This window comes from Protomyctophum parallelum (assembly GCF_964188405.1).
Source record: "Protomyctophum parallelum genome assembly, chromosome: 16".
NCBI classification, from domain to species: domain Eukaryota; kingdom Metazoa; phylum Chordata; class Actinopteri; order Myctophiformes; family Myctophidae; genus Protomyctophum; species Protomyctophum parallelum.
This window is the reverse complement of record NC_139711.1, coordinates 48664057-48676556: the sequence shown is the minus strand read 5'-3', so window position 1 is coordinate 48676556 and position 12500 is coordinate 48664057. Positions and strand designations below refer to the sequence as shown.

The 12500-nt window shown below is 44.9% G+C and overlaps 1 protein-coding gene across 4 annotated transcripts in view; it reads right to left on the bottom strand.

Annotated features, from left to right (window-relative positions):
• tgfbi (transforming growth factor, beta-induced) overlaps nt 1-12500 on the bottom strand; it is an 80251-nt gene that overhangs the window by 15108 nt on the left and 52643 nt on the right. For all 4 annotated transcript variants that reach the window (XR_014570443.1, XM_083785277.1, XM_083785279.1 and 1 more), the window contains one exon: nt 3899-4029. Coding sequence is in view for 3 of the 4 variants with exons in the window: in XM_083785277.1 (XP_083641403.1) it covers nt 3899-4029 (131 nt within the window). In the remaining variant the exon portion in view is untranslated. The remainder of the gene's footprint in view (nt 1-3898; nt 4030-12500) is intronic.

Below are 12500 nucleotides of genomic sequence, written 5' to 3'. Positions count from 1 at the left end.
AAGAAATGTAAGAAAGCCTTCTAGCATGGAATTCTCCTTTAAAGTAATCCTAAATGGATTAAAGTAATCCTAAACGGATTAAAGTACCAAACAAAGTAGAAAGTACTCATTGTACAGAATGTCCCATTACACCAGTTTTCAAAAGTATAAAATACAAAAAAAACATTTTGAAAATAGCTGATCTCCAAGGTCACAGTGGCACACGGTCACAGTGGCACCGAGAGCTTGTAGATCTACAAGGTCACAGTGGCACCGTGACCTTGTAGATCGTGTACAGATTACAAAACAATGTATGTTTTGTAATCATAAATTAATAAGTAATAATTCAAATGTAAAAAGTTAATAGTACCTTTGTAGATAGTTTAAAAATAACTGTAGTGGAGTAAAAGTACGACATTTGCCTCTGAGATAGAACATTGTAAAATACTCAAATAAAATGAAAACCCCTCAACATATCATTTAGACAGACAGACAGACAGACAGACAGACAGACAGACAGACAGACAGACAGACAGACAGACAGACAGTGTATGGGGAGAAGTGGACCGTCACTGAACTGAACATGTTCTATAATGAAAACCTGGAAGTGCTTTAGAAACATCTGGAGATGATTCCACACACACACGCACACGCACACGCACACGCACACACACACACACACACACACACACACACACACACACACACACACACACACACACACACACACACACACAGTGTGTTGTGTAGATCTTACTCAGTAGTAACCTGGCCTCAGCAGGCTTTCCACCGCCTCGGAGGAAAGCCTGCTCTCTGTTTCAAAAGTCCGTATGATCCAGGCTGGGGCCGGAGGATATCGTTACGTCATGTTGTAGTATTGTTTTGTAGTCATCAGGATGATATCGTTACGTCATTGTTTTGTAGTCATCAGGATGATATCGTTACGTCATGTTGTAGTCATTGTTTTGTAGTCATCAGGATGATATCGTTACGTCATGTTGTAGTCATTGTTTTGTAGTCATCAGGATGATACCGTTACGTCATGTTGTAGTATTGTTTTGTAGTCATCAGGATGATATCGTTACGTCATGTTGTAGTCATTGTTTTGTAGTCATCAGGATGATATCGTTACGTCATGTTGTAGTATTGTTTTGTAGTCAACAGGATGATATGGTTACGTCATGTTGTAGTATTGTTTTGTAGTCATCAGGATGATATGGTTACGTCATGTTGTAGTATTGTTTTGTAGTCATCAGGATGATATCGTTACGTCATGTTGTAGTATTGTTTAGTAGTCATCAGGATGATATCGCTAAGTCATGTTGTAGTATTGTTTTGTAGTCATCAGGATGATATCGCTACGTCATGTTGTAGTATTGTTTTGTAGTCATCAGGATGATATCGTTACGTCATGTTGTAGTATTGTTTTGTAGTCATCAGGATGATATCGTTACGTCATGTTGTAGTATTGTTTAGTAGTCATCAGGATGATATCGCTAAGTCATGTTGTAGTATTGTTTTGTAGTCATCAGGATGATGTGGTACTGGTTACGTCATGTTGTAGTATTGTTTTGTAGTCATCAGGATGATATCGCTAAGTCATGTTGTAGTATTGTTTTGTAGTCATCAGGATGATATCGTTACGTCATGTTGTAGTCATTGTTTTGTAGTCATCAGGATGATATCGCTAAGTCATGTTGTAGTATTGTTTTGTAGTCATCAGGATGATATCGCTACGTCATGTTGTAGTATTGTTTTGTAGTCATCAGGATGATATCGCTACGTCATGTTGTAGTATTGTTTTGTAGTCATCAGGATGATATCGTTACGTCATGTTGTAGTATTGTTTTGTAGTCATCAGGATGATATCGTTACGTCATGTTGTAGTATTGTTTTGTAGTCATCAGGATGATATCGTTACGTCATGTTGTAGTATTGTTTTGTAGTCATCAGGATGACCGTTACGTCATGTTGTAGTATTGTTTTGTAGTCATCAGGATGATATCGTTACGTCATGTTGTAGTATTGTTTTGTAGTCATCAGGATGATATCGTTACGTCATGTTGTAGTATTGTTTTGAAGTCATCAGGATGATATCGTTACGTCATGTTGTAGTATTGTTTTGTAGTCATCAGGATGACCGTTACGTCATGTTGTAGTATTGTTTTGTAGTCATCAGGATGATATCGTTACGTCATGTTGTAGTATTGTTTTGTAGTCATCAGGATGATATCGTTACGTCATGTTGTAGTATTGTTTTGTAGTCATCAGGATGATATCGTTACGTCATGTTGTAGTATTGTTTTGTAGTCATCAGGATGATATCGTTACGTCATGTTGTAGTATTGTTTTGTAGTCATCAGGATGATATCGTTACGTCATGTTGTAGTCATTGTTTTGTAGTCATCAGGATGATATCGTTACGGCATGTTGTAGTATTGTTTTGTAGTCATCAGGATGATATCGTTACGTCATGTTGTAGTATTGTTTTGTAGTCATCAGGATGATATCGTTACGTCATGATGTAGTATTGTTTTGTAGTCATCAGGATGATATCATTACGTCATGTTGTAGTATTGTTTTGTAGTCGACAGGATGATATCGTTACGTCATGTTGTAGTATTGTTTTGTAGTCAACAGGATGATATCGTTACGTCATGTTGTAGTATTGTTTTGTAGTCATCAGGATGATATGGTTACGTCATGTTGTAGTATTGTTTTGTAGTCATCAGGATGATATCGTTACGTCATGTTGTAGTATTGTTTTGTAGTCATCAGGATGATATCGTTACGTCATGTTGTAGTATTGTTTTGTAGTCATCAGGATGATATCGTTACGTCATGTTGTAGTCATTGTTTTGTAGTCATCAGGATGATATCGTTACGTCATGTTGTAGTATTGTTTTGTAGTCATCAGGCAGGAACAACAGGCGGCGGCAACTTCCTTTTCCCTCTCAATAAAAGCTCTCGTAGCCTGTAGCTTTTATTGAGAAAAATCGCTTTGAGGGAAAAGGAAGTTGCCGCCTGTTGTTCCTGCCTGTCGACTATACAAAACAATACTACAACATGACGTAACGATATCATCCTGATGACTACAAAACAATACTACAACATGACGTAACGATATCATCCGCTCCCGACAGGATCATATACCCTAAATTAAATGGTGCCCAGGCTAACTCAGTAGTCTGTTCAGGTGGTTCTTGGGCATTATGGGTAATGTAGTGTATCTTACTCAAGCCCTTTCCAGACCTAAGCGCAAAACGGTTTTGCGCCGCGGACAGAAGAAGCTGTGATGCTTGTTGCGCAGCTGGTTTTTAGACAGCTGGTGGACGGGAATTAAGCTCCACCTCCGCGGACGATTGACGCGGAGGAGGAGAACGCTTCCGGGAAGCTGGCCGTCGCGCAAGTCGTCCGCGGAAGTGGAGCTTCTTTTCCGTCCAACCAGCGTGTCTAAAAACCCGGTTTTGAAGCTGTGCTAAGCCGAGAACGTGCGCGGCTCTTTTGATAGTGTGGCAGCACCTAGTAGTCTGTTCAGGTGGTTCCAGTGAGGCATTATGGGTAATGTAGTGTATCTTACTCAGTAGTCTGTTCAGGTGGTTCTAGTGAGGCATTATGGGTAATGTAGTGTATCTTACTCAGTAGTCTGTTCAGGTCGTTCTAGTGAGGCATTATGGGTAATGTAGTGTATCTTACTCAGTAGTCTGTTCAGGTCGTTCTAGTGAGGCATTATGGGTAATGTAGTGTATCTTACTCAGTAGTCTGTTCAGGTCGCTCTTGGGCATTATGGGTAATGTAGTGTATCTTACTCAGTAGTCTGTTCAGGTCGCTCTTGGGCATTATGGGTAATGTAGTGTATCTTACCCAGTAGTCTGTTCAGGTCGCTCTTGGGCATTATGGGTAATGTAGTGTATCTTACCCAGTAGTCTGTTCAGGTCGCTCTTGGGCATGGCGTTGAAGGCGTCGTTGGTCGGAGCGAACACAGTTAACGCCCCCTGTTGGTTCATCAGCTCCGTCATGCCGGCCGTCTGGATGGCTCCTACCAGCACACTGGGGGTTAAAACACACACACACACACACACACACACACACACGCACACACACACACACACACACACACGCACACACGCACACACATCACAGCACACTAAGGGTTAAACACGCATTGTGTCGAGTTTAGAAACATGACAGATGAAGAGTAGTTGTAGAGGCTGAACAAACACAAAGAACACACACATGTATGTAGCTACTATAGGCTGGGTGTAGGATCTATGGATCTATATCTATGGATCTATGGATCTATATCTATGGATCTATATCTATGGATCTATGGGCTGGGTGTTGGATCAAATGAAATCTAATCAAATGGTGGTCCGTGGCTCAGATGGGTCTGAGAGGCTAAATGTCATCAGATGGTGGTCCGTGGCTCAGATGGGTCTGAGAGGCTAAATGTCATCAGATGGTGGTTCCGTGGCTCAGATGGGTCTGAGAGGCTAAATGTCATCAGATGGTGGTCCGTGGCTCAGATGGGTCTGAGAGGCTAAATGTCATCAGATGGTGGTTCCGTGGCTCAGATGGGTCTGAGAGGCTAAATGTCATCAGATGGTGGTTCCGTGGCTCAGATGGGTCTGAGAGGCTAAATGTCATCAGATGGTGGTTCCGTGGCTCAGATGGGTCTGAGAGGCTAAATGTCATCAGATGGTGGTCCGTGGCTCAGATGGGTCTGAGAGGCTAAATGTCATCAGATGGTGGTTCCGTGGCTCAGATGGGTCTGAGAGGCTAAATGTCATCAGATGGTGGTCCGTGGCTCAGATGGGTCTGAGAGGCTAAATGTCATCACATGGTGGTCCGTGGCTCAGATGGGTCTGAGAGGCTAAATGTCATCAAATGGTGGTTCCGTGGCTCAGATGGGTCTGAGAGGCTAAATGTCATCAGATGGTGGTTCCGTGGCTCAGATGGGTCTGAGAGGCTAAATGTCATCACATGGTGGTCCGTGGCTCAGATGGGTCTGAGAGGCTAAATGTCATCAGATGGTGGTTCCGTGGCTCAGATGGGTCTGAGAGGCTAAATGTCATCAGATGGTGGTTCCGTGGCTCAGATGGATCTGAGAGGCTAAATGTCATCAGATGGTGGTCCGTGGCTCAGATGGGTCTGAGAGGCTAAATGTCATCAAATGGTGGTTCCGTGGCTCAAATGGGTCTGAGAGGCTAAATGTCATCAGATGGTGATCCGTGCCTCAGATGGGTCTGAGAGGCTAAATGTCATCAGATGGTGGTCCGTGGCTCAGATGGGTCTGAGAGGCTAAATGTCATCAGATGGTGGTCCGTGCCTCAGATGGGTCTGAGAGGCTAAATGTCATCAGATGGTGGTCCGTGGCTCAGATGGGTCTGAGAGGCTAAATGTCATCAGATGGTGGTCCGTGCCTCAGATGGGTCTGAGAGGCTAAATGTCATCAGATGGTGGTCCGTGGCTCAGATGGGTCTGAGAGGCTAAATGTCATCAAATGGTGGTCCGTGCCTCAGATGGGTCTGAGAGGCTAAATGTCATCAGATGGTGGTCCGTGGCTCAGATGGGTCTGAGAGGCTAAATGTCATCAGATGGTGGTCCGTGGCTCAGATGGGTCTGAGAGGCTAAATGTCATCAGATGGTGGTCCGTGGCTCAGATGGGTCTGAGAGGCTAAATGTCATCAGATGGTGGTCCGTGGCTCAGATGGGTCTGAGAGGCTAAATGTCATCAGATGGTGGTCCGTGGCTCAGATGGGTCTGAGAGGCTAAATGTCATCAGATGGTGGTCCGTGGCTCAGATGGGTCTGAGAGGCTAAATGTCATCAGATGGTGGTCCGTGGCTCAGATGGGTCTGAGAGGCTAAATGTCATCAGATGGTGGTCCGTGGCTCAGATGGGTCTGAGAGGCTAAATGTCATCAGATGGTGGTCCGTGGCTCAGATGGGTCTGAGAGGCTAAATGTCATCAGATGGTGGTCCGTGGCTCAGATGGGTCTGAGAGGCTAAATGTCATCAGATGGTGGTCCGTGGCTCAGATGGGTCTGAGAGGCTAAATGTCATCAGATGGTGGTCCGTGGCTCAGATGGGTCTGAGAGGCTAAATGTCATCAGATGGTGGTCCGTGGCTCAGATGGGTCTGAGAGGCTAAATGTCATCAGATGGTGGTCCGTGGCTCAGATGGGTCTGAGAGGCTAAATGTCATCAGATGGTGGTCCGTGGCTCAGATGCCATGTCCCTCTAAAGGCATCCCAGAGTCTGTTCCCTTCCCTAAAACACGCTGACCAACGCGCTAGGCATCCCAGACCCCCCCCCCCCCCTCCTTATTTTCCAGTCAGTCTCCAGACTCCTCACTACCTCACCGCTCAGCACTCCTCATCAGTCCTCTCATTGTTTACATTCATAAATACTCTACCGGTCACCCTGTTGGTTTATTTAGTCTGTCTGACGTAAACTATATATTCTCTTCACCACAAAACATTACACCTAGCTACATGTTTAAGCATTTATTTCATATTTACATGTCTTCTGTGGTCTCTAACATTACACCTAGCTACATGTTTAAGCATTTATTTCATATTTACATGTCTTCTGTGGTCTCTAACATTACACCTAGCTACATGTTTAAGCATTTATTTCATATTTACATGTCTTCTGTGGACTCTAACATTACACCTATAGCTACATGTTTAAGCATTTATTTCATATTTACATGTCTTCTGTGGTCTCTAACATTACACCTATAGCTACATGTTTAAACATTTATTTCATATTTACATGTCTTCTGTGGTCTCTAACATTACACCTATAGCTACATGTTTAAGCATTTATTTCATATTTACATGTCTTCTGTGGTCTCTAACATTACACCTATAGCTACATGTTTAAGCATTTATTTCATATTTACATGTCTTCTGTGGTCTCTAACATTACACCTATAGCTACATGTTTAAACATTTATTTCATATTTACATGTCTTCTGTGGTCTCTAACATTACACCTAGCTACATGTTTAAGCATTTATTTCATATTTACATGTCTTCTGTGGTCTCTAACATTACACCTAGCTACATGTTTAAGCATTTATTTCATATTTACATGTCTTCTGTGGTCTCTAACATTACACCTATAGCTACATGTTTAAGCATTTATTTCATATTTACATGTCTTCTGTGGTCTCTAACATTACACCTATAGCTACATGTTTAAGCATTTATTTCATATTTACATGTCTTCTGTGGTCTCTAACATTACACCTAGCTACATGTTTAAGCATTTATTTCATATTTACATGTCTTCTGTGGTCTCTAACATTACACCTATAGCTACATGTTTAAGCATTTATTTCATATTTACATGTCTTCTGTGGTCTCTAACATTACACCTAGCTACATGTTTAAGCATTTATTTCATATTTACATGTCTTCTGTGGTCTCTAACATTACACCTAGCTACATGTTTAAGCATTTATTTCATATTTACATGTCTTCTGTGGTCTCTAACATTACACCTAGCTACATGTTTAAGCATTTATTTCATATTTACATGTCTTCTGTGGTCTCGAACATTACACCTAGCTACATGTTTAAGCATCATTTTTACATGTCGATTTCAGCTCTGACATTTATTTCATATTTACATGTCGATTTCAGACATGCGCTAGTATGTGAAGAGTCTGCCTGTGATGTTAACTCATTTTGGTTCAAATATAAATACATTTAGTTTTTCTCCTCTGGTGAAAAGCTGGTTTTAGGGAAGGCCTGAGATGACCCCCAGAAAGATGACCCCCAGAAAGATGACCCCCACTCTGAGAAGCACTGGTTACGGATAGTTATATTAATGTGACACCGTTCTATGAGCAGAGAGACACAGACAGTAGTCTATAGTCTACATACAGAAGCACTGGTTACAGTTAGTTATATTAATGTGACACCGTTCTATGAGCAGAGAGACACAGACAGTAGTCCTATATAGTCTACATACAGAAGCCCTGGTTATTACAGTTAGTTATATTAATGTGCCACCGTTCTATGAGCAGAGAGACACAGACAGTAGTCCCATATAGTCTACATACAGAAGCACTGGTTACGGATAGTTATATTAATGTGACACCGTTCTATGAGCAGAGAGACACACTTCACACCGTTCAGAGACATCAGACATGACTAAATGTCTGGAAGTGTGGATTGTAAACTGTTGTTAATAAAACAGCTCTTAGTTTGACAGTGTTTATTAGAAACACTGAGTGATTACAGCTCATTACTGGGAGGGGGGGTGGAGGGGAGGGGGGGGGGGGGGGGTTGCCAAGTCTGCTTATTGTCTCCACCAGACCGTCCGTTTGTGTGTCTGTTTGTGTGTCCGTGTGTCTGTCCGTCCGTCCGTCTGTGGGCAGCTAATCTCCGTCGCCGTTGTCTTGATGGCAGCCATACTCTGCACAGCTGAACCTCTGCCCCAAGGTCTTCACATTGGCCTCTTATAGCGCCACCAGGAGGACGCTTTGTGCAAAACAAGTTTTTGGACGGTAACACCTACGGATTTTGTCCAAACATCACGCACAATTGGTACACGGTCTCTCTACAGCCATTCAACGAAACGGGTCTGTCAGAACTGTCAGACTCCGTCCTGATTGGCTAATATTGGCTTCCAAAGTTCGCTGCAGTGCTCAGTTTCAAACAAAATGCCGCAAATCATGAACACATCGTGTGATTTACGTGAAATTGTGCACGCACATTCACACTATAGGCTGAGGAAGAAATGCCACGTGGACATTTTCAGCTCATGGTGGCGCTATAACGCCGAAAAGTGTTTTTACCTCTAACTGCACGGATCTGTGGATAACGTTGTATGCCAACTCCCCAGAGGCCAAGGAAAAACCTTTGCCTGGAACTTTTCACATCTGCTCTTTATAGCGCCACCAGGAGGCCGACATATTATTTAAAACACATTTTCTAACTTTACTCCTTCAGATTGTATCCAAATTTCATGCAAACCGGTACACATGCTCTCCATAGTCATGATGTAATCAAGACGGGTTTGTTTGATTTCTCAGAATCCATCCTCATTGGCTACGATTGGCTTCTAAACCTTTCAGGAGTAGCCCCGCTTTGTACAAATCGCCACAACTCAACAACACCACACACACTCCTATCCTCCTGGTGGAGACCTGTGACCAACACCACACACACTCCTCTATCCTCCTGATGGAGACCTGTGACCAACACCACACACACTCCTCTATCCTCCTGATGGAGACCTGTGACCAACACCACACACACTCCTATCCTCCTGGTGGAGACCTGTGACCAACACCACACACACTCCTATCCTCCTGGTGGAGACCTGTGACCAACACCACACACACTCCTATCCTCCTGGTGGAGACCTGTGACCAACACCACACACACTCCTCTATCCTCCTGGTGGAGACCTGTGACCAACACCACACACACTCCTATCCTCCTGGTGGAGACCTGTGACCAACACCACACACACTCCTCTATCCTCCTGATGGAGACCTGTGACCAACACCACACACACTCCTATCCTCCTGATGGAGACCTGTGACCAACACCACACACACTCCTATCCTCCTGATGCAGACCTGTGACCAACACCACACACACTCCTATCCTCCTGATGCAGACCTGTGACCAACACCACACACACTCCTATCCTCCTGATGGAGACCTGTGACCAACACCACACACACTCCTATCCTCCTGATGCAGACCTGTGACCAACACCACACACACTCCTATCCTCCTGATGCAGACCTGTGACCAACACCACACACACTCCTATCCTCCTGATGGAGACCTGTGACCAACACCACACACACTCCTCTATCCTCCTGATGGAGACCTGTGACCAACACCACACACACTCCTCTATCCTCCTGATGCAGACCTGTGACCAACACCACACACACTCCTCTATCCTCCTGGTGGAGACCTGTGACCAACACCACACACACTCCTCTATCCTCCTGGTGGAGACCTGTGACCAACACCACACACACTCCTATCCTCCTGATGCAGACCTGTGACCAACACCACACACACTCCTCTATCCTCCTGATGCAGACCTGTGACCAACACCACACACACTCCTCTATCCTCCTGGTGGAGACCTGTGACCAACACCACACACACTCCTCTATCCTCCTGATGGAGACCTGTGACCAACACCACACACACTCCTCTATCCTCCTGATGCAGACCTGTGACCAACACCACACACACTCCTATCCTCCTGATGGAGACCTGTGACCAACACCACACACACTCCTATCCTCCTGATGGAGACCTGTGACCAACACCACACACACTCCTCTATCCTCCTGGTGGAGACCTGTGACCAACACCACACACACTCCTATCCTCCTGATGCAGACCTGTGACCAACACCACACACACTCCTCTATCCTCCTGATGGAGACCTGTGACCAACACCACACACACTCCTCTATCCTCCAGGTGGAGACCTGTGACCAACACCACACACACTCCTCTATCCTCCAGGTGGAGACCTGTGACCAACACCACACACACTCCTCTATCCTCCTGATGCAGACCTGTGACCAACACCACACACACTCCTATCCTCCTGATGGAGACCTGTGACCAACACCACACACACTCCTCTATCCTCCTGATGCAGACCTGTGACCAACACCACACACACTCCTATCCTCCTGATGGAGACCTGTGACCAACACCACACACACTCCTCTATCCTCCTGATGCAGACCTGTGCCCAGAAGGGCACTTTTTCTAGTTTTAACCCATTCTGACCTGAGATCAGATTCACACCAGGTTTCCGCCGGAGACACACTGGTCCTGATGAACCCATTCTGACCTGAGATCAGATTCTAGAAATGTCAGTCGCTCTTCGATTTTTCAAAAATAGCAGACCTACAAGCTCGTATCGCGCCACTCGGTGGCGCGATATGAGCTTGTAGATCTGCTAAAGCATAACGTGATGCCGACACCAAAATGGGTGCCCGGTCAGAATGGAGGCTTGGTTTGTATATCTGTAAAGTTGCCTGTAATGTTGGTATTGATGATATATATTTAATATATGGGGTTGCTGCGTTTCCAGGCTTGTTTCTAAAGTATAAAGCCCACCACACACCGGCTGCGTCCCCCGCGCACACAGCCGCCCGCCTCCATTATTTTCAATGAACCTATCGCACACCGGCTGCGTCCGACGCGCGCTGGCGCGCGGTCACGCCTCGCCTGCCGCGCCGATGCACCGCTGTTCTATTTTCCAGGCGTTGCCGCGCGGCCTCCACCCGGCTGGCTATCCGTGGGCGTGGCAATGGGATAGAGTCAACAAAACTCCCCAGCCGCGTGTTAGCGCGCCGCGTCCTGTTGGTGTTGCCGTGCGGCTATGGCGCGCGGCAATACCGCGGCAGGCGCAGACGGTGTGTGTCGGGCTTGAGACCACCCATACCGTGGGGGGGGGGGGGGGGGGGGGGACACGACAGACAGACAGACAGATCTACAAGTTCACGGCGCATCGCATCGCTATGCCTTGTAAAGCTTGTAAATCGGCTGTTCCCAAAAAGCCGATGTATGTAAATAATATCTAGAGGCTTAAAGTGCTGGTCTGTTTAGTCGCTTCTTTTGGGCTTGTTTTCATAGACCTGGTTGGCTTGTTTCTCTCTCGGAATGTGGCAACCCAAGGGGGAGGGGGGGAAGGGGGGTCTATGTCTATGTGCGTGCCTGCGTGCCTGTGTGTGTGTGTGTGTGTGTGTGTGTGTGTGTGTGTGTGTGTGTGTGTGTGTGTGTGTGTGTGTGTGTGTGTGTGTGTGTGTGTGTGTCTGGCTGCTAAAGTCATTACAGGTTACAGAACAGATTTCCAGGTCTTTTACTCTAATTACTTCTCATAAAAACGTGGAAAGCTTTAGAGGCTTCTGAGAAGCAGAACCCGTCTGACTGCTTTAAACCCCCAGAGGATTTAATTTACAACATACTGTTCACCAAGGTCGTTCTATCAGAGAGAGAGAGAGAGAGACAGAGAGACAGAGAGAGAGAGAGACAGAGAGGGAGAGAGAGAGAGAGAGAGAGAGAGAGAGAGAGAGAGAGAGAGAGAGAGAGAGAGAGAGAGAGAGAGACAAAGACAGAGAAACAGCGAGTTGAGAAAACAGGCTTGAAAGGTTCACTTCTGTGGTCTCTAACATTACACCTATAGCTACATGTTTAAGCATTTATTTCATATTTACATGTCTTCTGTGGTCTCTAACATTACACCTATAGCTACATGTTTAAGCATTTATTTCATATTTACATGTCTTCTGTGGACTCTAACATTACACCTATAGCTACATGTTTAAGCATTTATTTCATATTTACATGTCTTCTGTGGACTCTAACATTACACCTAGCTACATGTTTAAGCATTTATTTCATATTTACATGTCTTCTGTGGACTCTAACATTACACCTAGCTACATGTTTAAGCATTTATTTCATATTTACATGTCTGCTGTGGTCTCTAACATTACACCTATAGCTACA